The 22,072-nt window shown below is 39.9% G+C and overlaps 1 protein-coding gene across 1 annotated transcript in view; it reads left to right on the top strand.

The window, feature by feature from the left end:
• Nucleotides 1-1,308: 1,308 nt before the first annotated feature.
• ap4e1 (adaptor related protein complex 4 subunit epsilon 1) overlaps nucleotides 1,309-22,072 on the top strand; it is a 27,811-nt gene continuing 7,047 nt past the window's right edge. The window contains exons 1-20 of the mRNA XM_038299206.1: nucleotides 1,309-1,654; nucleotides 3,980-4,051; nucleotides 4,139-4,262; nucleotides 6,706-6,779; nucleotides 8,508-8,629; nucleotides 8,712-8,871; nucleotides 8,958-9,124; nucleotides 9,208-9,281; nucleotides 12,391-12,513; nucleotides 12,601-12,710; nucleotides 12,793-12,932; nucleotides 14,073-14,185; nucleotides 14,271-14,389; nucleotides 14,835-15,137; nucleotides 17,738-17,849; nucleotides 17,920-18,058; nucleotides 18,134-18,383; nucleotides 20,967-21,470; nucleotides 21,546-21,736; nucleotides 21,818-21,978. Of these exons, the coding sequence (XP_038155134.1) occupies nucleotides 1,514-1,654; nucleotides 3,980-4,051; nucleotides 4,139-4,262; nucleotides 6,706-6,779; nucleotides 8,508-8,629; nucleotides 8,712-8,871; nucleotides 8,958-9,124; nucleotides 9,208-9,281; nucleotides 12,391-12,513; nucleotides 12,601-12,710; nucleotides 12,793-12,932; nucleotides 14,073-14,185; nucleotides 14,271-14,389; nucleotides 14,835-15,137; nucleotides 17,738-17,849; nucleotides 17,920-18,058; nucleotides 18,134-18,383; nucleotides 20,967-21,470; nucleotides 21,546-21,736; nucleotides 21,818-21,978 (3,199 nt within the window). The 5' untranslated portion in view covers nucleotides 1,309-1,513. The remainder of the gene's footprint in view (nucleotides 1,655-3,979; nucleotides 4,052-4,138; nucleotides 4,263-6,705; nucleotides 6,780-8,507; nucleotides 8,630-8,711; nucleotides 8,872-8,957; nucleotides 9,125-9,207; nucleotides 9,282-12,390; nucleotides 12,514-12,600; nucleotides 12,711-12,792; nucleotides 12,933-14,072; nucleotides 14,186-14,270; nucleotides 14,390-14,834; nucleotides 15,138-17,737; nucleotides 17,850-17,919; nucleotides 18,059-18,133; nucleotides 18,384-20,966; nucleotides 21,471-21,545; nucleotides 21,737-21,817; nucleotides 21,979-22,072) is intronic.

Genomic DNA, 22,072 nt, shown 5'->3' with positions numbered 1-22,072 from the left:
CCACTCTTAAATTGAAATTTCATCCCTTCCTGTTTAATTCTATAGCAGCACTTCTGTAATTTCTACTTAAATATTAATCTGTTTCAGGGATAAATTATAATAAATATGCCAAAAGCTCCAATGTAACTGAACTAAATTGCATATTAATATCTGAGGACTTTGTGTTAGTCTCTGTTGCCATTTATTTGGTTCTTATCCCCATTTGGACCCGTTGTGTAGCAGATTGTGATCCCTCATCGATGCAGAGTAACTGTGAGTGACCTTCTGCTGGTAGATATCGTTTATTTAATCAGTAAAAACACATTTAATCACTGAAGACTGTAAGTGAAATATGGGGGAAAATATCCTAATTTTCTAAAATGGGCACAAACAAAATTAATCTTAATTGGTACTAAATGTCCTACAGCAGAGGGCGCTGTGTCACAACTGAAAAGGTTTGTATAAAAGCAAAACTGCAAAAATACAAAAAAAAGCAAAGGGATGAAGTGGCCAGTGGTAAAAATCTGTAAATTAAAGTGGTACATTAATTCGCAGAATGTGATATTTATGAGTTTAACGTTAAATTCTTGTTCCAAAAAAAAAAAGAAAATAAAAAACAATCCACTGGACTTTGTTTCCAAGTTTGAAGACGTTTCTCTTCCCATCCAGGAAATTTTTTCAAATCAAAATGTCAGAAATAGCAGGAATGTTGACCTGGCTGAAAAGATGAGGTCCTCCACTCTCCTGTACAGCGGATGGGGCTGCGATGATGGCCTAGCAGGCCAACAATTCCCTCTAACGACCCCCCTTTCAGAGACATAGACAGGTATGGGGCATTGCAGGCTAACAAAGAAGCCAAACGACCCCCATTCCAAAGGGGGGGACCCGTTCATCTGTTTCTATTTGCATGTTTTCTAAACTAAAACCAGGCTTTGTTTTTTTGGTCCACTTTATAAAACCTGGAACTAAACGATATTTCTAACATTTTGAATTGAAAAATCTTCCTTTCCCACAGATTTTTTTTATTCACATTAAGGAAAATAAAAACTTTCACCCTAATTTTATTCCTATTAAAAATGACTTCTGATAGGGTATGAATTTCACGAAACGTATATTATTAATTTCCTTAATTCATTTTTTATTTATTGTTTTAGAATATATTATTTTGTTATCAAAAATCTAATCCTATTTATATTGTTTTTATCTATTGTTTGATGCAATGCTGAAATGGGTTGTTTATTCTTTACCTAAAAATAAATAAATAAAATAAGAAAAAGCACTATTCCCGAAAAAAAAAAAACCCGGAAATGTGTCATCCTAGCGTACAAAAAAGCGGAAGTGACGCCATCAAGACGCTTTTGTTGGGCTTCCTAAAAACATTGAACGAGCAGTGATGATATTTGGTCTAAAGTAGCTGTTTTAAAAGCCAAACAGGCAGCTTAACAACCATGTAATGATATTTATTGACAGGAATCGTGTTATTGGTGTGTTTTAGCACATTAGCCGCTTGAAAATCGAGCTGTTAGCAGTGAAAATGAGCGATGTGGTGGAGAAAACGCTGACAGCTCTGCCAAGTCTGCTCTCCTTAGACTCCCAGCCCGGCTCTGCTAGGCTGTCCACCAACTCTAAGCTAGGAAACCTGATCAGAGGAATCACTGAACTCACATCTAAACATGTAAGTCGCTCATCTAAACATCATACAAGCTGTGACTTAGCTGTTGCTACGTTAGCTTGCTAAACTGCTCAGTCTTTCATAAAAGATGTTTTTCTCCTGGAATCATTCCCTACATTATAATGGTTTTATTTCGAAGGTCTGATGTCACAGTTTAATAGTTTATTTATTTATTATTATTATATTTTTTTTTTGTCGACAAATTAGGACTTTTGAAAGATTTTTCCTCTACGGTGCGTTCAAGTGCTTTCGTATGAGTCAGAATGTTGAAATCTGATGGTTAACAGCATCAGCTGGTTTTTAAATGACACCTGAGCTGATTTTATTAGCTTATAAACTTTGTGAAAGCAAAGTAGTTTAATTAAAACCTGCTTTTATAATAAAATACAGAATTCAGTACAGGTTTGATCCATTTTTTCCATCACACTTTATCCCTGCTGGGGTCTCTAGCTGTCTACAGGTGAGGGGCAGGGTCCACCCTGGACAGGTCTCCAGACAAACAACCATTCACACTCACACCTAAGGGGACTTTATAGAAGCCAATTAACCTAACAGTCATGTTTTTGGACTGTGGGAGGAAGCCGGAGTACCCGGAGAGAACCCACGCATGCTCAGGGAGAACATGCAAACTGCCAAAGGATGCTGGGCTGGGAATCGAACCTGGAACTTTCTTGCTGCAAGGCAGCAGGGCTACTAACTGTTCCACTGAGCAGCCCTGAATCTGAACGACTTTGAACCTAAAGGTTTCCAGCATGGCGAGCACTGTAGACTTAGAATTTTATAAAAAAATAAAAATAAAAAATTATCCACAGTTTATCCACCCCATTTTGTTTGTTTTTGCATAGGGATGCACGATATAATGGGCCCCCTATCGGTATCGGCCTTAAAAATTAATATCGGACATCGGCCACCCCACCGATATTTAACCCGATATTTGATCGGCTTCTGAGTTTCTAAAGTCTAAAAAAAAAAAATACTACTTCTTCTTCTTCCTCAAAAACGTCTTTTTTACAGACTTAAAAACTTCTAAAGACGAGGGAAAAAATATTGATACATTAAAATATCCCAATATGTTCATATGCTGATATATTGCCATTTAAAAACACCATATCAATCTCTTTTACTAATGAAATATTGCTGTATGTCATCGTTATGCTACGAAATCCCCCGAAAATTCACCAAATGTTGCCATATTTTTATATGTTGATATATTGACGCGGTATCGATCTATTTTACTAACAAAATCTCACAAGAATTTGCTAAATATCACGAGAGTTTGTAACAGAACGATGAAATTTCACCAGATTTTGAAAGTAAAATAGATCGATACCGCGTTTTTAAAAATCAATTTGATATCAGCATATGAAAATATATTTGAGTTTATTATTTTCAAAGTGTCAGAAATGGATAACAAAACTGCTCTTTTCAATGACTACTTATTTTTGTCCAGCTTTAACATCGGTATCGATATCGGTTATCGGCTACATGAGTTTTAAAATATCCGCATATCGGCCAAAATCCCAATATCGTGCATCCCTAGCTTTGCATGTTTTCTTAACTAAAACAAGGCTTTGATGGACTACTGTATAAAACCTGAAACTCAACGCTATTTCTGACATTTTGAATTTAAAAAGCTTCCTGGAAGAGAAACGTCTTCAAACTTTGAAACAAAATCCAGATGATTGTTTTTACGTAATTTTTTCTTTTTTCTTTCGGAATGACTGAGAATCTTCACCAACTTAGACTTTTAGATTTGTACAGATTTCGTCCAGATTTCGTTCAGTACATCTCTCAAGACATTTCAATCAGACTGAGTTATGATTTGCAGCTTTTCCCAACATTCAGGGATTTTTTTTGTTTTCCTGTTTTATTCAACATTCAGCAGTCTGACAGTGGTGTTCTGATGCTTCTGCTGCTCCTGTGTTCAACGCCAGAGAGCAGCTTTGCTATATTAGCTGTGATCAGCGGGTAAAAAGTAGTTTGAATCCATGTTGAAGTGAGAAAGTCCTCCTGAAAACATGGTTTGTGCAGTCAGTTCCTCCAGATTACCATCCTGCCTTCATATATCCTGCTGCTCTAGATACCTTTTGATGCGCCTTGATGCACCCCAACCATAGACTTTGACTGTAAATCTGCTGCTCAAAGCGCGTCCGGTGTGAACATAGCAGAAGGCTCAAACTTTTCATTTAACCCAAAAGCTTTTCTTAATGAATTCAAAATTATCAGTTGAATACAGAAGACACATTTAATTGGAAATAACAAACGCACTGATAATTGAAGGGGATTTTCATCACACTATGTTACCTTTTCTTCTCTCGCTCTCTGCAGGAGGAAGAGAAACTTATCCAGCGGGAGCTTTTGCTGATTAAAGAACAAGTGTCTTCCCCTAACACCACTATGGTATTCGTTTGCTTGTTTTCCTGTCATCTTTTCCTCTACAGCTCAATCCTCTTTCTGAATTAGTTCCTTATTTCTGATCTGATTCAGAGGCAGATGAAGGAGATCATGGTGAGAGCGATCTACTGTGAAATGTTGGGCTACGGCGTCTCCTTCAGCTATATTCATGCCATTAAACTGGCTCAGCAGGGGAATGTTCTGGAGAAAAGAGTCGGTAAGTGTAAGAAAACCCTTCGTTATCCTGCTGATCAGGATATATATATTGTTTTGATGTTGCTGAGAATTTAACAGAAAAAAAAAAATCGATGGATATCCCACAGCAGGTCTCTCATCATGCTAACCTCCATGTCTGAGATAGAGTTGCAGTAAGGTCAAAAATAACATCATCTTTTTTATTTTTTTAGAGAAAAATTAGCATTACATTTCAGGAGCCCAGCCTGTCTTCAGATTTTCCCATCGTCTACAATCACATTTACGAAAACTTTCAGTGCTTGAGGACCGCTGAGGAGAATCTGGTTCAGCCTTGGGGCTGCAGGAACACTACTGCGCTGCTGCTCCGTTTCTGGGGCTGTTTAGGAACCGATCTAGAGAATAACTCATGCCGGACTTCTAACATGTGACTATTTAAGTCGCATATTAGATAGCTACTCTATCCTTTCTCTGCCTGGAACAATGGCGGCTATATTAGCTGTGATCAGTGGGTAGAAAGTAGTTAGAATCTATGTTGAAGTGAGAAAGTCCTCCTGAAAACATGGTCTGTGCAGTCAGTTCATCCAGATTACCATCCTGCCTTCAAAGATTATTTCTCTGTCTGAGCCGCTCAGACCCCCACATACCGGCGCTGCGCTGTCACTGGGAATCCTGTTCAACAGTTGCCTCAGGCCCGCTCGCCTCTTCACGGTTTGCCACTACTTTTTGCGGCAGCTGGAGGTAGATGTTGGCGTTTTTCACATACCTAATCTAAACCGGGATGATATAAGTGAACATGTTTTGCTGGCAGATTTCAGCATTTTAAGTTAATTAAGCGTTAATAAACTGTTTCAGAGGAGTGATCATAGCGCTCTGCATCAGCATTGCTGTGTCTGACTCCCTGCCAGCTCCCAGATCAGCTTCTCTGATTGGTTGATGAGGCGCGTCCAGCATCTAAAGTTCAATGTTTCCAACTCCTGCAGCTGCTGCCTACGCGCTGCAGGACCTTTTGCTGAGCCTTGAAGCGCGTCAATCATTGACTTTGCATGTGAACAAGCTGCCTCTGCTGCTTTAGGTGTGAACGTAGCATTAAAGGAAAAGTCCGGTCGGCAAGGAATAATCAATGGATCGTTATTTATACCTAAAACTGATACGTTTGCGGTAATTAAATAAATTTATCCTTAAATAGTAAAAAAAAAAAAAAATAATAATAATTGTCTTCATGATCGCTGAGTCTGGAAGCGGCCATTTTTGCCCAAATCTAGTAGCCCCTCCCTCCTGCCATCTTCCAGCAGTGACGTCACGGTGCGGTAAGCCTAGCGCCATTCTCCCCGCTTTCCAAGCTAAATCAATGGGAACTACTAGACACATCTGCAATCAACAACAATTATTGAAGATTTCCAGAGGACTTCACCATTGAAATTCACCAGAGCTATAGTGAAACTGACAATGCCCACGTGCATGGCAGCTGGATGCTGGAATACATCGGGTAAAAGTGAAAAAAAAAGAGTTATTCCACCTTTCTGATTCCTGATCCTCCACGGACGGGTTGGTCGTTGGATCGCCAACTTGAAGAGGGAGGATTTGCCATCGAACTTCTGGCCAGAGAAAAAACCCGTAATATGTAGCCAACATTTGGAAGAAGAATGTTTTCAAGATGACTTGGATAATAGCGCGTTGTGACAAACACCAGATACAGCACTGGGACTTGATCAACAGCCGATACCGCACCGTGACGTCACTAACCAGTAGGTGGCAGTAGTGTTCTTTGACAAACATGGATGCCTCCAGTAAAGCACATTCACATGAAAATTACTCTGAATTAAAAACACTGATCATTTATTGAACAGGATGGAATCATTTCAGATTTAAAGGACTTTCAGAAGTTTAATTTCTGAATATGAGCGACTTTTCCTTTAATTGTGCACCTATTCTATTACTAGCTCAATATTGATATATTATAGTGATGAACTGGCTTTCAGGTTTGTCTTTATTTGAACCATCTTTAATATTATTATTTTAAATCTTGTCACAAGGTCACAAGAGCTATGACTAAATTAGAGTGTGGAATGATGATGGTTATTTCCAGCAGCCATATTTGTCATCTGATTAGTTGGCAGGCCAGGATTTGACAGCGTTTATCTGTAACCTGTCCTAAACGTTCATGCAACCAAATCTGTTTCTGGATTTTAAAAGATAAGAAATGAGACGAAGCTGGTAAACAAACTCTGAAGTCAGCTTTGATAACGACGTACAATAAAGAAATCCTAACCAAACCAATAATGGCAAAAGATCATTCTTTATATGGATTTAAAATAATCTCTCAAGTTAAATACTTATTAAACAGAACAAATGTTAACATTTTTCAACTCTTAAATTGTAAAATTTTATTCAGATTTAAAATGAACTGCTTTAATGTTACATTGTTTGAACTTAGTTTCTGTGTCTCGTTTGTTTGTGATTCTCAGGTTATCTCGCCGTGTCGCTGTTTTTGAACGAAGGTCACGAGCTGCTTCTCCTGCTGGTTAACACGGTGCTAAAGGTGGGAGTTGGGAGGTTTTTCCTGTATGACGCTTGTGTTTCTTTTACAAGATTATAAATATTTTAAAGGCACACTATGCAACATTTTTCAGTTAATTAATGTGTTCCATAACGTTTTGGATGATGAAATGAGTCATTTCAGGTTGAACAAAGGTTTTCTCGGCCGCCCTGGTGGTCTGTGGGGGAAATACCGCACTTGCAATTGCAGGAGCGCCGACCCGCACCCACAGGCTCAGAAGTCTCGCGAGAGTCGGTCTTGCTTTACGGCGAGAACTGCTACACCCCCCCAGTTAAAAGCATGCTCGTTGCTAGCACAGTGGCGATCTTTGTGCAGCGCTGCTTTCACACCGGACGCAGCAAAAGCAGCAAAATCGCGTCTGCTGCTTCCTTTTTGCTGCTTGTACCAGTTAGTTCTGACGCGCGGCTGAAGCAGCTTTGCTGCTCTGGCTGCGCGGTGCAAAAGTGTGTCTGACGCGCGTTGGGCGGAGCTTCACTATCCTTTCTCTGCCTTGCAGCTATATTTGCTGTGATCAGTGGGAATAAAGTAGTTTTAATATGTGTTTAAGTGAGAAAATACACCTGAAAACGTAATCGGTGCAGTCAGTTCATTCAGATTATCATTCTGCCTTACAATATTTTTTCTGTCGGAGCCGCTCAGACCCCCACATAGCAGCGGTGCGCCAACAGTTGGAATCCTTTCATCAGCAGCCTCTGGCCGGGTCGCCTCCTCCCGGTTCACCGCGGCGGCTGGTAGGTGTTTTTCATCTAAATAATCCAATCTGCAGGCAGCAGGATAATAAAAGCGAACATATTCTGCCGGCAGATTTCTACATTTTAAGTTCATTTATGCGTCAATAAACTGTTTCAGAGGAGTGATCATCAGCACTGTGTCTCTCTCCGTGCCAGCTCCCAGATCAGCTTCTCTGATTGGTTGACGCGGCGTCGAGCAGCAAAATTAAATTTTCCATCTCGAGCAGCACGCGTTTGCGGCGCGTCACGCGCATCAGATGCTTAGTCGTTCCTTGCGTTCGCCTGTCTGCTTAGCTCAAAACAACCGCGCCTGGCTTGACGCAGAAACCAGGAGAACAGCTGAGCATATTTACGACAGTGCTCTTTTACTTTCGCTCTCTGGGGGGAGCCTCGCTGGAAAATCAACACCGGTTGCATAGTGTACCTTTAACACCTCCAAAAAAGTTATTCAGGTCATTTTATTTCTAAAACACCAATTCACATCATGTCATCTCAAGGCACGTTACAGTTCACCAGATCATCCAGTCAGATTGATTCAAAGTTTTCTATCTAAGGAAAACCAGCTGATTGCATCGACTCTTTGACTCTTCAGCAATCCCTCACACTAAGCATGCTTGTAGCGACAGTGGAGAGGAAAAACTCCCTTTGAACAGGAAGAAACCTCCAGCAGAACCAGGCTCAGTGTGAGCGGCCATCTGCTGAGGTCCACTGGGGTTCAAGGAGACAGAAGCAGACATAGAAAAAGAAGCATAGATACAAAAGGCAACTGTCAACCAGCTCCACAGGCGGCCCCGTCCAGGAAACACACAGCCAGGCAGACGAGCTCCGAGCCAGCTCCCATGTCAGAGGATGAAGAGAGCACATCCAGTTAGTCACAGTCAGAGAAACAGGCCAAGCTCCAACATCTAGAAACAAAGGTTTTTGCTTGATTTAATAACATTTAAAGGGTCATAATGACACTACATGGATGTTCCTGCAGGATCTTCAGAGCACGAACCTGATCGAAGTGTGCATGGCTCTCACAGTGGTGAGCCAGATGTTCCCCAAAGACATGATCCCTGCAATCCTCCCGCTGGTGGAGGAGAAGCTTAATCACCCAAAGTAAGAAATGCTCCTTTTTCTTTGTTAGATGAATGTTTGAAAGCAGTGACTGATGAGTGCTTATTGTCCCGTACTGTTCTAGAGAAATAATTCGACGTAAAGCCGTTCTTGCTCTGTATAAGTTCTACCTCATAGCGCCCAATCAAGTTCAGCACATTCACAACAAGTTTCGAAAAGCTCTGTGCGACAAAGACCCAGGTGTGATGTCGGCTTCTTTACACATCTACCTGCAGCTCATCCAGGTAACTAACGGGGAATTTAAGCATTAAACACTCCTTCTCTGTGGTGTCATCTGATGTCACGATATAAAAAACTGAAATCGTTTCAGGAAAATCCGGAAGGCTACAAAGATCTAGCTGGTAGTTTTATCACCATACTGAAGCAGGTGGTGGGAGGAAAGCTGCCCATGGATTTTAACTATCACAGTGTTCCCGCCCCATGGCTTCAGATCCACCTTCTCCGAATTCTCTCCTTACTGGGTAAAAATGACCGCAGGTAATCGTTTCTCCTGCTCCCTACTGTTTAACCTGATGCCCACAAATGTCATTAAAAAAAATCTCTCTCCTCTCTTTGCACAGCACCAGTGAAATCATGTATGAAATCCTTGAAGAGTCTTTGCGAAGAGCAGAGATGAACCACAACATCACCTACGGTGTGTTTGATGTTAAAGGAAAAGTCCGGTCAGCAAGGAATGATCAATGGATCATTATTTATACCTAAAACCTTGTCTTTTAAATCTTGTTAGATGCAGATATCCTCTAACCTGACTCCGCCAGATGGATTTGCTCCGCATATCCATCTGGAAACCTTCCGTTGAAGTAATTTTGGGAAGGGGCGAAAATACTGGTTAGCTGATTGGCCTATGTTGGTGATAGACGGGCCAAATAAACCAATCAGATCAACGAAGCATATGACGTACTAACAGAGCGACGACGAAGAGGAGCCAATTGATAGATCAAACTCTTGCCGAAACCAGTCGGGAGAAGAGCAAACACATCTTTTCCTCTGAGAAAAGCCTCCAGAGCAGTGTTTTGCTCTTCTTTCAGTGAAGAAATACTCTGTAATTCCCATAAAACTTGCTCGATAGCCACGCTAACGCTAGTTTCATCGTCTGAAGCCGCCATGTTCTTTAGACTGAACTGTCGCGCTTCTCGTTCCGTCACACCTCAACCCGCCTCAAAGCCAACGCTGATTGGACGTTCGTTTGGTGAACGGCTCCAAATTTTCTTTAACGGAGAGTCTCCAGACTGATCTGCGAGTAAAACCTTGAAAGCTCTCGAGATCAGGATGGTCTCACGAGGCTACCTAAAACCAGTGTTGTATAAAGTACTGAAATCTCGGAGTCCAGTAAAAGTATAAGTACCTCTCCAAAATATGACTTTGGTAAAAGTCCAAGTCACTGACTGAAATGTTACTTGAGTAAAAGTCTTAAAGTATCTAAAACGGCTTGTACTAAAGTATAAGAATTACTGTAAAAACAGATGTACTCAAGTAATGTAGTGCAAAGTATAAGTAAAAAATAAGTGCAGTTTGAATGACATTTTTTTACATTTTGGTAAACTTTGAAGGTTAAATTAACTTAAAATAATATAAACAACCAAGTGTAGGATAAATTTAGAGTGGCTTTGCAAAACAGGCGTATCCTATTGGTGTTGATGAACGAACCCAGGCAAGACCAAACGTTGTAGTCAGTAGGTGGGGTCAACACACTTGCGTTTCTCTCGCTCATTTTTTTTTTTTTTTTTTTTTTTTTACGTAGTAACTAAACCAAACATTGAAAATGTATCGGAGTAAAAGTATGCAATAAAGTTTGTAAATGTAGTGAAGTAAAAAGGAAAGTTCTAAAAAAAATTTATAGTCTTGGAAAGTATAAAGTACTTTGAAGTAGGGATGCAGGATATTGGGATTTTGGCCGATATCCGATATTTTAAAACTCATGTAGCCGATAACCGATATCAATACCGATGTTAAAGCTGGACAAAAATAAATAGTCATTGAAAATAGCAGTTTTGTTATCCATTTCTGACACTTTGAAAAATAATATACTCAAATATATTTTCATTTGCTGATATCAAATTGATTTTTAAAAATGAGGTATCGATCTAATTTACTTTCAAAATCTGGTGAAATTTCATCGTTCTGTTACAAACTCTCTTGATATTTTGCAAATTCTTGTGAGATTTTGTTAGTAAAATAGATCGATACCGCGTCAATATATCAACATATAAAAATATGGCAACATTTGGTGAATTTTCGGGGGATTTCGTAGCATAACGATGACATATAGCAATATTTCATTTGTAAAAGAGATTGATATGGTGTTTTTAAATGGCAATATATCAGCATATGAAGATATTGGGATATTTTAATGGATCAATATTTTTTCCCTCGTCTTTAGAAGTTTTTAAGTCTGTAAAAAAGAAGTTTTTGAGGAAGAAGAAGAAGTAGTATTTTTTTTTTTTTTTAGACTTTAGAAACTCAGAAGCTGATCAAATATCGGGTTAAATATCGGTGGGGTGGCCGATGTCCGATATTCAGTTTTAAGGCCGATACCGATAGGGGGCCGATTATATCATGCATCCCTACTTTAAAATATACTTAAATATCAGAATCAGAAATACTTTAATAATCCCAGAGGGAAATTGCTTTTGTTACAGGCTCCAGCTACAGTTTTATATATTTACACACATCCAACTACACAATATAATAAAGATAAAAAATAAGAATAAAAAGAGATAAAATATATACACATATAGCTCTTCAGTACAGTAGTGAAGTATTCTTACTTCGTTACTATACAACACTGTCTAAAACTAATATGTTCGCCGGGATTTTATGAATTTAGCATTAATCGGTGAAAAAACAAAAAAAAAAAAAAAAACAGCGATTAAAGTATTCCGGCCCCAGGCGATTGCCCATGGGTAAAAAAAAAATCGCTTGAAAAATAATTGGTGGTAAATAAATAAAAGAAAGACAATAGAAATCCCTCTTGCGTATTAGCCAATCAGAAGAAAAAGGGGGCGGGTCTTGGGAAAGCGTTTACCTCCTCCTCTCCTTTATTGCTTCTTCAGATTGTGGTACAGTGCTGAAGTTCTACACGTTTAACGGAGAGACGTGTAAAAAGTTAAAAAATAAATAAATTAAACTTTGTGTTTGGAGAGAAGGAGGCTAGAGAGAACAGAATTACACAGAGTGGACATAATGCAGTTCATTAACTTTGAAGATAACACGATCATAGATAAAGGTCTCTAAAATAAATGGCGCTGGGCGTGGCAGGAGGAGACAGGGCGAGATGGCGAGCCTTTTAGCCGCTGGTGCAGGAAGTTAGGTCAACCAAGCGCTTGCTTCTGCACGCTGGGCTCCAGGAAACTTATTTACGCATCCGGCGCCAAAAAGGTGCAACACGAACACGAGTTAGACCCTGGTCATCAAGCTACACGTTGACGGGAGCTACGGCAACAGCTGATGTACCAGCGTCAACAACTGACCATGTATGAGAGTTAAAAATAAGGGTTTAAGCTTTCCTCGCTGAACGCAAAGCTTAGCAGCAAAACCAGATTTGAAAAGAAATTGTAAACAACAATTAATTGTAAACAATTATAATTTATTGAACAGTATGTAATAAATTCATATTTAAAGTACTTTCAGAAGCTTAATTCTGAATGTGACCGGACTTTTCCTTTAAAAAAAAAAAAGAAATATCAGCAGATGATTATTTTTTATCTTTCCAGCCACTAACTTGCATCTCTCCTTTTTCGCAGCTATTTTATACGAGTGTGTAAAATGTATTTATACCATTTATCCCAAAACTGACCTGTTGGAAAAAGCTGCAAAGTGCATTGGGAACTTTGTCATGTCGCCAAAGATTAATCTAAAGTATCTTGGTAAGATGAAAAAGACATGAACGTTTGCAAATTATTTCCCCAGAATAAGAAGTAGGGTTTCCATCATGGCTTGGATTTTTTCTGCAGGTCTGAAAGCTCTTACCTACGTGGTGCAGCAGGACCCAAAGTTAGCCTTGCAGCATCAGATGACCATCATCGAGTGTCTTGATCACCCAGACCTCATTATCAAGCGGGAGGTAAGGCGGATGCTGCTGCAGGGTTGGGTTCTGGTGAGTTATACAACAGTCTCCATGGACTTTTCCTTCTGGTTCTTCCCAGACGCTGGAGCTGCTCTTTCGAATAACTAATGACCAGAACGTCACAGTGATTGTTGAGAAGATGCTGGAGTTTCTGCGAATCACTGAGGATGATCACACTACCATTGACCTGGTGGGGAAGGTCGCAGAACTGGCTGAAAAATATCCTTACAATTCTTTAAATGTTGCTTTCCGATCTGTTGCTTGAGCCCCTGTCACACCTTTACGGTGGTAGGTTTCACTTTAATATTTTCTTCTTTTAAATGTTTAAACCAGAATGTAGTTTGCTGTTCTAAAAGGGCAAAGACCCAAAGAGTACTTCAAAATCGCTGATTCCCTTAGAAGCAGCAATGTGCCCTGAGAGGGACAGCTTTACCTGAAGCTCAGTAATGCCCATGAAATGATGCTTGTGCAGGTGTTGACGTTAAGGATTTTTACCCAGAAACAATTTTTACTTGCCCAGTATAATGTTTGATAAATATAGTTTCTAATATTCATTTTTGTATATATATCAATGAAACATGTTTGTTTTTTAAATGTTTTTTTGTAATTCAGTATTTTTTAAGTTCCTGGTGTGTATCTGCATGCGTCAGATAATGAACTCAAGCCTACATTACCGTGTTAACATGCTTTTCAATCCTTCCTGCACATTCTTTTCAATTAAACTTTGCTTTAAACTGTTGTGTGCTTGGAAAAATATAAATTGTAATGTTAAAAATCTAAAAAAAAACTTGACAGGTTAAAAACTTAAGATAAATCACAAGACAGAAGTCAATGTCACAAATGAATAACTTTTATTTTAGAGTCACGGTATGTTTATACAAGATAATACTATTTATATAATGTGACTTTTCTAGAGGATCATTATACATAGTTATTTTATTCAGGGTTTCCACAGTCTGACATCATTTCAGAATTCCCTGACTTTTAACTGACTCATACGGAAAAGGATTAGGGCCACTGGAAAAAAAAAATAGTTAACTGATTTTTACATTTTATTTCAGTTTAACATGGGGGGAAAAAAGTCAGAATTAGTTTTCCCTGACAAAAAAAAAAAGTTAACTGATTTTTAAATTTTATTTCAGTTCAATATGGAAAAATCTCAGAATTCTGACTTTAATTCTGAGAAAAAAGTCAGAATTCTGACTTTTCATATTGAACTGAAATAAAATTTAAAAATCAGTTAACTATTTTTTTTTTGTTTCTTACTTTACAGATGTGGTAGACGATTTGTAATCTGGTTGGGGGAGGAAAACACAACTTTTATTTGCTCTGGTTGTATTTTCCTATATAATTTCGTACATATGCACCAGATAACAAATGGTTTATTGAGACCATGAACACAGTGTTTTTACTGGGTGGAGACTTGCTGCAGCCGGACATCCCAAACAGTTTCCTAAAACTGCTCTCAGAGGGTGAGTTAATCACAAACTCTACTTGTTCTGCTAAGAACCTTTGTGGATATTTTTTTTATGTGCTGATTTTCTCCAATATGTCCAGGATTTGACAGTGTGGAAGAAGACGAGAAGTTGAGGCTGTTTGCTGTGAATTCATACGTCTCTTTGCTTGAAGAAGACTGCAGCAAACTGCCTCAGCGCTTCCTCCAAGTAATCTGCTGGGTGGGTTTTGGTCAAACTACGAGCAACGAGATGCATATATATATATTTTTAGATGAATAAAAGGATTGAAGAAAGAAGGGAATAGTTATTTGCAGCTGTTCACTTATTTACAGTTTACAGTCTTTTAGTCCAGTTGACTAAAAGCTTGTGTCTGGAGTTCCAAAAAAGTAAAAAAAAAGTTTGTTTCCATGTTTGAAGACGTTTCTCTTCCCATCCCATCTTCTGACATTTTGAATTGAAAAAGCTTCCTGGATGGGAAGAGAAACGTCTTCAAACTTGGAAACAAAATCCAGTGGATTGTTTTTTTCTTTTTTACTTTTTTGGAATGACTCTGACCTGGATGACTGAGAATCTTCACCAGCAACTAAAATCTGTAGCAGTATTAAATGTTAGAGTGTGCAGGGACTGTATCTCCTCTGCTGAAGTTCTGCTTCGTTGTGTTCAGGTTCTGGGAGAATTCTCTCATTTACGGGAGGATCTGGAGCCAGAGGTGGTTTTGAGGCTGCTCGCTAAACTGCTGGACATGAGGAGCAGCAGCCGTGAAACAAAATGCTGGGTCCTCATGGCAATGACCAAGCTCTGCCCCGGCGGAGCGACTTCGACTTCGCTTCAGGATGTGTCTGAAACATACAGCAGCTCCCTGGACACGGTGGTGAGACAAAGAGCTCAGGAGCTACAGATCCTCAGCCAAGACTCTGAGCTGCAGGCCAGGGTGTTACCCCGCCGTGCCAACATGGAGCCTGTGGAGGTAATACAAACACATGGCTCAGAGTTAATTACAGTACTCAAGAAAACAGGAAGTACTGTCTGGAAAAGCTGAATGGAGCTAAATCGGTCTCAATTTTCACAAATACACATATGTAATTCATACATGCAAGATTCACACACACACAAACACGGCACGAGTCACGCAAGCGTACAAGATTCACATATGCACAGCACATGATTTACTAAAGTATTTCTGGTCCATAAACAATTATAAATTAAATTATAAAGTACAAGTGGTCTTGAAACTTCACTGCATTCGTGTGTGGATTTTTGAGATTCTCCTGACATGCCTTGATACAGAAATGCATTTGTTATACAGTGGATGGTTTGCAACCAATCACAGAGCTCCCTTCTATAAGCCAATCACAAGAAAGTACTCCACCTGGGAGGACTATTCGTTCTGTCAGCTCAGCACACCGTGTCAGGCCAGCATAACGTTAGTAATATACCTGAGTGAAGTTGCCCCCCCACCATCTTCTTCAAATCAGATGAAATGGGTTTAAGTTAACTTGGCTCCGTTTGTGCAGCAAAAATTGTTTTTGTGCTGTTTTGGCTTTGAAGATATTAATGACCAAAATTGGTGTCAAACGTTTGTGCAGCAAAAACATGTTGACTGACCTTTGATGACCTCTACAAAATATTATCATTAAAATGATAGCAGAGATACATACAGAATACAGAAATACAACATTTTAAAATTAAATTTAAATATAAAATATTTAAAATAAATATATAAAAAATTTAAAAATGCATATTTTAAAATATGTATCTGCTGACATTCAAATAATGGAGGTCTGTGGCGCCCAAGGCACAAAGGTCCATAAAAGTCCACAAAAAACGTGTCAATATTCCTCCATACTGCTCGTCCAATGTATTCCAAGTGTCCTGAGTGGGTAGCGTCCATAATTTACTCGAAACGAAGTCATTTAGAATGTTTTTAGAGCATAAACAGTAGTGTATAGGATTTCCTGAAAGAGCACGCCGGCGCGTTCATGACGCTACGGAAGCCGGCAGACCAAACCAGATGAAAGTGCGCATTCAGCAAGAAGCCTCCCAGATCTCCAGATGCATTTGAGATATCAAAAAAGTACTCCAGAGTGTTGTTCAGCATGGGGGTGAGTAGAAAATGAAGGCTAATCATGTTTTGGGTGTACTATTCCTTTAAAAGACCTGAGTTATGTTATTAAATACTGACAAAGAATAAACTAAGGTGACCAGAAAAGTGACCAAAATAAATACAACAAATAAATAGACGCCTCCCTCTGCCTCCCTCTGCCCCCCTCTGCCCCCCTCCAGCCCCCCACCCCCTTTGTCGACTCTCTTTTTTTCTATTGCGCCACACGTCTATCAATCAATATATATCGTTATTCAATTATCGCCCAGCCCTACTTTAAAAATATTTCTTTATATCTTTAAAATGATAGCCGCACAAACAAAAATTTTTGCTGCACAAATGTTTGAGACTAATTTTGTCTGATTCGAAGAAGGTGGGGGGGGGCAACTTCACTCAGGTTAGTAATATGCATTAAACAGAGTTTCCTCTGTCTCCGCTCTACTTACAGCCAAACACGCTGTTTTATCTGTTTATTAGTCAGGTTTTTGTCTTAGTTTGTGCATAAAACAAAAAAAATATAATTCACTCGGTTTGTAACACTCATTAGGTTTAAAAACAAGCAATGCATGTCCGTTAGACGACGATCTTATTAAAGAATGATCGGTACTTTTTCACAGAGAATGAAATATTTATAGGGAGAGGATTCTACAGCCCAGTTGACAGGAACTAACTTTAGGATTAGGATTCATACGGTGATAAGAACCTACTGCACCTACTGGCACAATCTGAAGCCTACTTGTCCTTTGTGTGTGTGAATTATTTAGTAATTGCGTGAATCGTGCAGTTCGAGTGTGAATCTTGTCCTGTGAATCTATGAATCACATATGTGTATTTGTGAAAATTGAGACAGATTTAGCTCCATAAAGCTGAGGTTTACAGCTGGACATTTTAGTCAGGAACAGAACAATAACTTTGTTTTTAAATTGCAGGTACTTACAGAAACGAATCTAAAACTTTTACCAACATATAAAATAAATAACGATGACCAACATGACTTTGGGAGTTAAAGGGGACGCCGTTTTTATTTTTTTTTTTTTTTAAATTGGCCCCTTGATTTTAAGTTATTCCATCATGTTCTACTCTCTCATATGAGTTTAGTGTCATTTGGAGCCGTTCTGAAGATATTCCGTTATATCCAGTAATGTCTTCCTATGGGCAATGACTTGAAGGCACAAACTAAACTGTTCATCATTTATTCTTTATGGTACGCCAGCATTCAGAACATGGAGGCCAATCACTGTCCCCCAGACATCCAAGGTTAGATTTTTTATATTTATATGTTTTAAAAACAAAGCGGAATATCTTCAGAACGGCTCCAAATGACACAAAACTCATATGGGTGAGTAGAACATGATGGAATAACGTAAAATCAAGGGGCCAATGGAAAAAAACGGTGTTCCCCTTTAACCAGTTTTGTCTGATTTTTCCATATGCACGTTTGTAGCTGTAACTCTGTTGTTTTCCAGGTGGATTCTTCGCTTTCTTTTCTGGACGGATTTGTGTCAGAGGCGTTGGCTGCAGGCGCGGCTCCTTACAAGCCTCCGCATCAAAGGCAGGAGGAACTGTCTCGATCCAAAGGTAAGTAAATGTTTTGGCAGAGCCTTGACTGCTTTGCTTGGACTTGTCCTGATCCTGTCTTTTGTCGCAGCTCTGAATCTGGAGCCTTATGGACTGTCGTTGCCAATCAGCACGTCCTCCTGCAGCATCACAGACAGACAGTCCCCCACGCTGTTGTCCATTAGCTCTGGTCTCTCAGGAGACAGCAATGATTTCTCACACAAGGGCAGGTACATGGACACACATCCAAGGTGGGGATTTATCTTTTTTACTCTCTTGATATCTAAAATTCTTCTTTTTTTCAGCTCTACAGCCTTGAAGCTGGATGGTGTGAAGAGGCTGTGGGGCAGAGATGGTTATCTGGTCCAGAAAGAACCTGCAGAAACCCCCCCCCAGACTGAGGTGGCCAGCCCAGTGCGGACCGTCGACCAGCAGGGTAACACCAGCAGCTCAAACGGTCAAACTCCGACACCAAGCCCTGAATGTGATCCTGAGAAACAGCAGCTAGCCTCCTCGCTGTTCGTCGGTCTGTCCTCCCAGAGCTCCGTCTGTCTGGTGAGCTGAGACAGGAGGACACACATGTCCATATCAACTTTATTTATTCCTCCTTCCAAAGTGCTCTCTGCCATGAAATGACATATACACAGCATGAAATACTGATAATTAAGTTAAAATACTAAGAAATACAAAAAAAAGCAAGTTTTACAGACAAGGTCATCCAAGTTTCACTGATCTCCACATTACGTTAAACCAGGAAATCGACATACGCTAATGAAAACGTTTAGCTTTTCAGGTAAAACATGTGAGTCGGTGAGGGGAAGGTCTACTTCTGATTACTTTGGGACAGCACAGTCAGAATTATACATTTGTCCAAAACAAGCGAGGGAACTTAAACCATAGGAAGTACTGATTTGACATATTTTTCTATGATCTTAGATAAAGGATCTTAGAAAAAGGATAATTTTGACCTCTAACAGATGCTGGTGAAGATTCTCATTCACCCAGTTCATCATCATTCTAAAAAGTTAAAAATCAATCCACTGGACTTTGTTTCCAAGTTTGAAGATGTTTCTCTTCCTTCCTCCTTTAGCTCGGTCAGTTAGCCATATTAAGCTACACTACTTTAACTTTGTGTCAACAACAACCCTTTCTTTTCTACTAGTAGAATAACTTTTGTTTTCTTTGTCTAAGATCTCTACAAAAGTCATTGTTTAATATCTTCCAAAAAGGGGCTATATACACACTGAGCCTGGTTCTGCTGGAGGTTTCTTCCTGTTAAAAGGGAGTTTTTCCTCTCCACTGTCGCTACAAGCATGCTTAGTGTGAGGGATTGTATTTGAGTCAATGAGTCAATGCAATCAACTGGTTTTCCTTAGATAGAAAACTTTGTATCAATTTGACTGTTTGATCTGGTTGAACTGTAAAGTGCCTTGAGATGACATGTGTTGTGAATTTGGCGCTATAGAAATAAACTGAATTGAATTGAATTGAATATAAGTACAGGCCATTTACCATTTTTAACCCACTAAATTACGTGAAACCATTGAACGCAACCTACAGACGTCAACACAGCGCTTCACTCTCTTCTGATCTAACAAGCAGAATCAACTCTGTTACACCCCATAAACATAGAGCAGCTCTGGTGAGACGGATTCAGACAGATAATGGAGCGAAACAATAAATCACAATGACTACGTCCTGGCTTCCTTCTGTGTTGCTCTCCATTGTTTATGTCCCTGATTTCTGCCAAACTGCCAAATAACATCATCATGTTGGGCACAGCGGGGGACAGAGGCCACGCAGCTGCCAGCGAGGAGTTAGACAAGCTATATATATATATATATATATATATATATATATTATTTTTATTTTATTTTTTCAATAAGCTTACTTGAACTGATAGTTTTCAGTTTAAATTAATAATTTTAAAACAGAAGACAAATGAATGTTTGATTTTTACACGTCTTTGTAGACAAATAATACAAGACAGTAATAAAATATTAGGACGTAAATAAAGGAGAGGGAAAGTTGCAAGTAACTTTAATTTCCAGTCTTAATTATTTTAGTAAAAGTTTATATAATCATAACTAGGGGTGTAAATCACATCCATCATGGCGATTCGATTCAGTATCGATTTCCTGACCCAACGATCCGATTATTTTCGATACTCAAGAATACACCACGATTCGATTAGATTAATTTTTTTTTAAATATTTATTTTTTTTTTAGACCTTACAGGCTAAACAAAGTTTCAAGTTTGAAATAAATCAATGAAAGCTGTAATATTGTTATGCATTTTTTTTTTAGAAACAACAGCAAATAACAGAAGTAGAAAAGTTGCATCAAAAAATACTGCAGAAAATCAGTGCAATGAGTTCAATGCGATACCTCGGCTCCAGACGTCCCGCCCCCTCCACAGACGTCCCGCCCCCTCCACAGACGCTCCGCTGCTCCTCTCCCAGATTGTAGCTGACCGCAGACAGGAGGCCTGCTTGTTTTGTTTTTATGAACGAAATTGCGGAAAACAACTCGTAAAGTTTGACCTGCTAGAAGAGCGAGGTGCGCGAGAACGCTGGGACCCTTTTCCACCTGGATCTCCGCTCTTTTTGCCCTCATGTCCCTCCGTCATCGGACTAAACTCGCCCCCACTTCCTTGCCGCCTCGGCCGTATCTAGACCCACAGCGTGTAGCTCAGACCATGCTTCAATATTGAGCATAAATCAAAAATGTCTGCATCAAGCTCACTGCAACACACTGCTGTAAGAGGAAGCGAGGTAGGAGGGCAAAATAGGTTTAGCGCCACCGCAGCACGGGAGGGAGAATTACGTCCAGGAGCAAATGGATAAAAATAGACCGGAGAAGAAAAAAAAACATGAATCGATTCTCTTGTGGACGTGTCGATGCATCGGTTCGTCAGCTGTTGGATCGATGCATCGATACAAAACGATTATTATTTACACCCCTAATCATAACCAAGTCTTTTGAAACTGTGGGGGGGAAAAAACAAAACATTTAGTATGAGGATGAAATGCTGCAGCCACTGGTTTATAGTTTTCTGTTGACAAAGGATAAATCCAAACTAATTTCTGGAGCATAATACAGATGTATGTTAGAACCTGATTGTTCCTCTTCCACCAGATGGGAAAGCCGGAGCCAACATCCCAGCGTTTCAGAAGAAAACCCAAAGAATCAGGAAGTACTGAGCGAATAACGAACCCAGCCGTCCCGCCCTCTAACGGGGCCGATAACCTGCTGTGTAAGAACCTGCTGGACTCCTCAGACCTGGACATTTCCTCACCTGAAGAGACGCACAGACTCCCGGAGGACCTCCCTGCTCAGAACGGCTCCTGTTATGCAGAAGACGAGTCAGCAGAAACGGATCCTCCTCTCATCATTGATGAACCTCCTCCGCACGGACACTCGGACGGGTCCAAAGACTCGTCCCTCGCCTCACATCTTCCAGCAGAGCTTTCTGCGTTTCCTCGCTCTGAAATCGTCCCCCTGCACTCCAACCGAAGCCTGGCTGTCTCCGCCTGCCACGTGCAGAAAGAGGAAGGGGTCTTGCTTGTCGTCTTTGTCTCCAACTGCTCAGATTTTATCCTTCAACAGATGCGACTGCAGGTCACCTCTGAAGAACTAGAGGTGCGTTATCGGAGGGAAAACGTTCAAATGGGTCTCATCCAAACATCATTTATATAATGCCATGTTTCTTTGAAGGTATCCTGCGTGTCTGATGGTCCACCAGAGGAGATGAAAAGCAACGATGTAGCAGTTTATCAGTATTTGCTAACTGTAAAAAGACCCTCAGTTCACTTTGATCTGTCTGCAACGGCATGTTGGCAGCTGCCTGCAGACTCACCTCAGACGGCGCAGTTCTCGCACAAACTTCCTTTAACAAGCTTCATCAGGTGAGATGTTCCTGCGATTTATTTCCAAATGCGTCTTCACTGGGCGCGGCTGTTTAAAGTAATCCATTGTGTTTCCTACAGAGCTTTGAGGCTTTCCACGGAGGAGTATGGAGCCATGTGGCTGGCCTACTCTCAAGACACAAAACAGAACCTGAGGCTGATAAACGACGGTCAGGATCCACTGGACGCTACTTTAAATGTACTGAAGAGGAAACTCCACCTTCATATCGTGGAAGTTATCGGTAAAGATCGTTTCTCGGTCAGACTTTCCCTAAAATGTTTCAATTCAGTTTATTTCTATAGCGCCAATTCACATCATGTCATCTCAGGTCACTT

The sequence above is a fragment of the Cyprinodon tularosa genome, unplaced genomic scaffold (genome assembly GCF_016077235.1).
Source record: "Cyprinodon tularosa strain WSP-4 unplaced genomic scaffold, ASM1607723v1 ctg1117, whole genome shotgun sequence".
NCBI lineage: Eukaryota > Metazoa > Chordata > Actinopteri > Cyprinodontiformes > Cyprinodontidae > Cyprinodon > Cyprinodon tularosa.
This window is presented reverse-complemented; position numbering and strand designations above follow the sequence as displayed.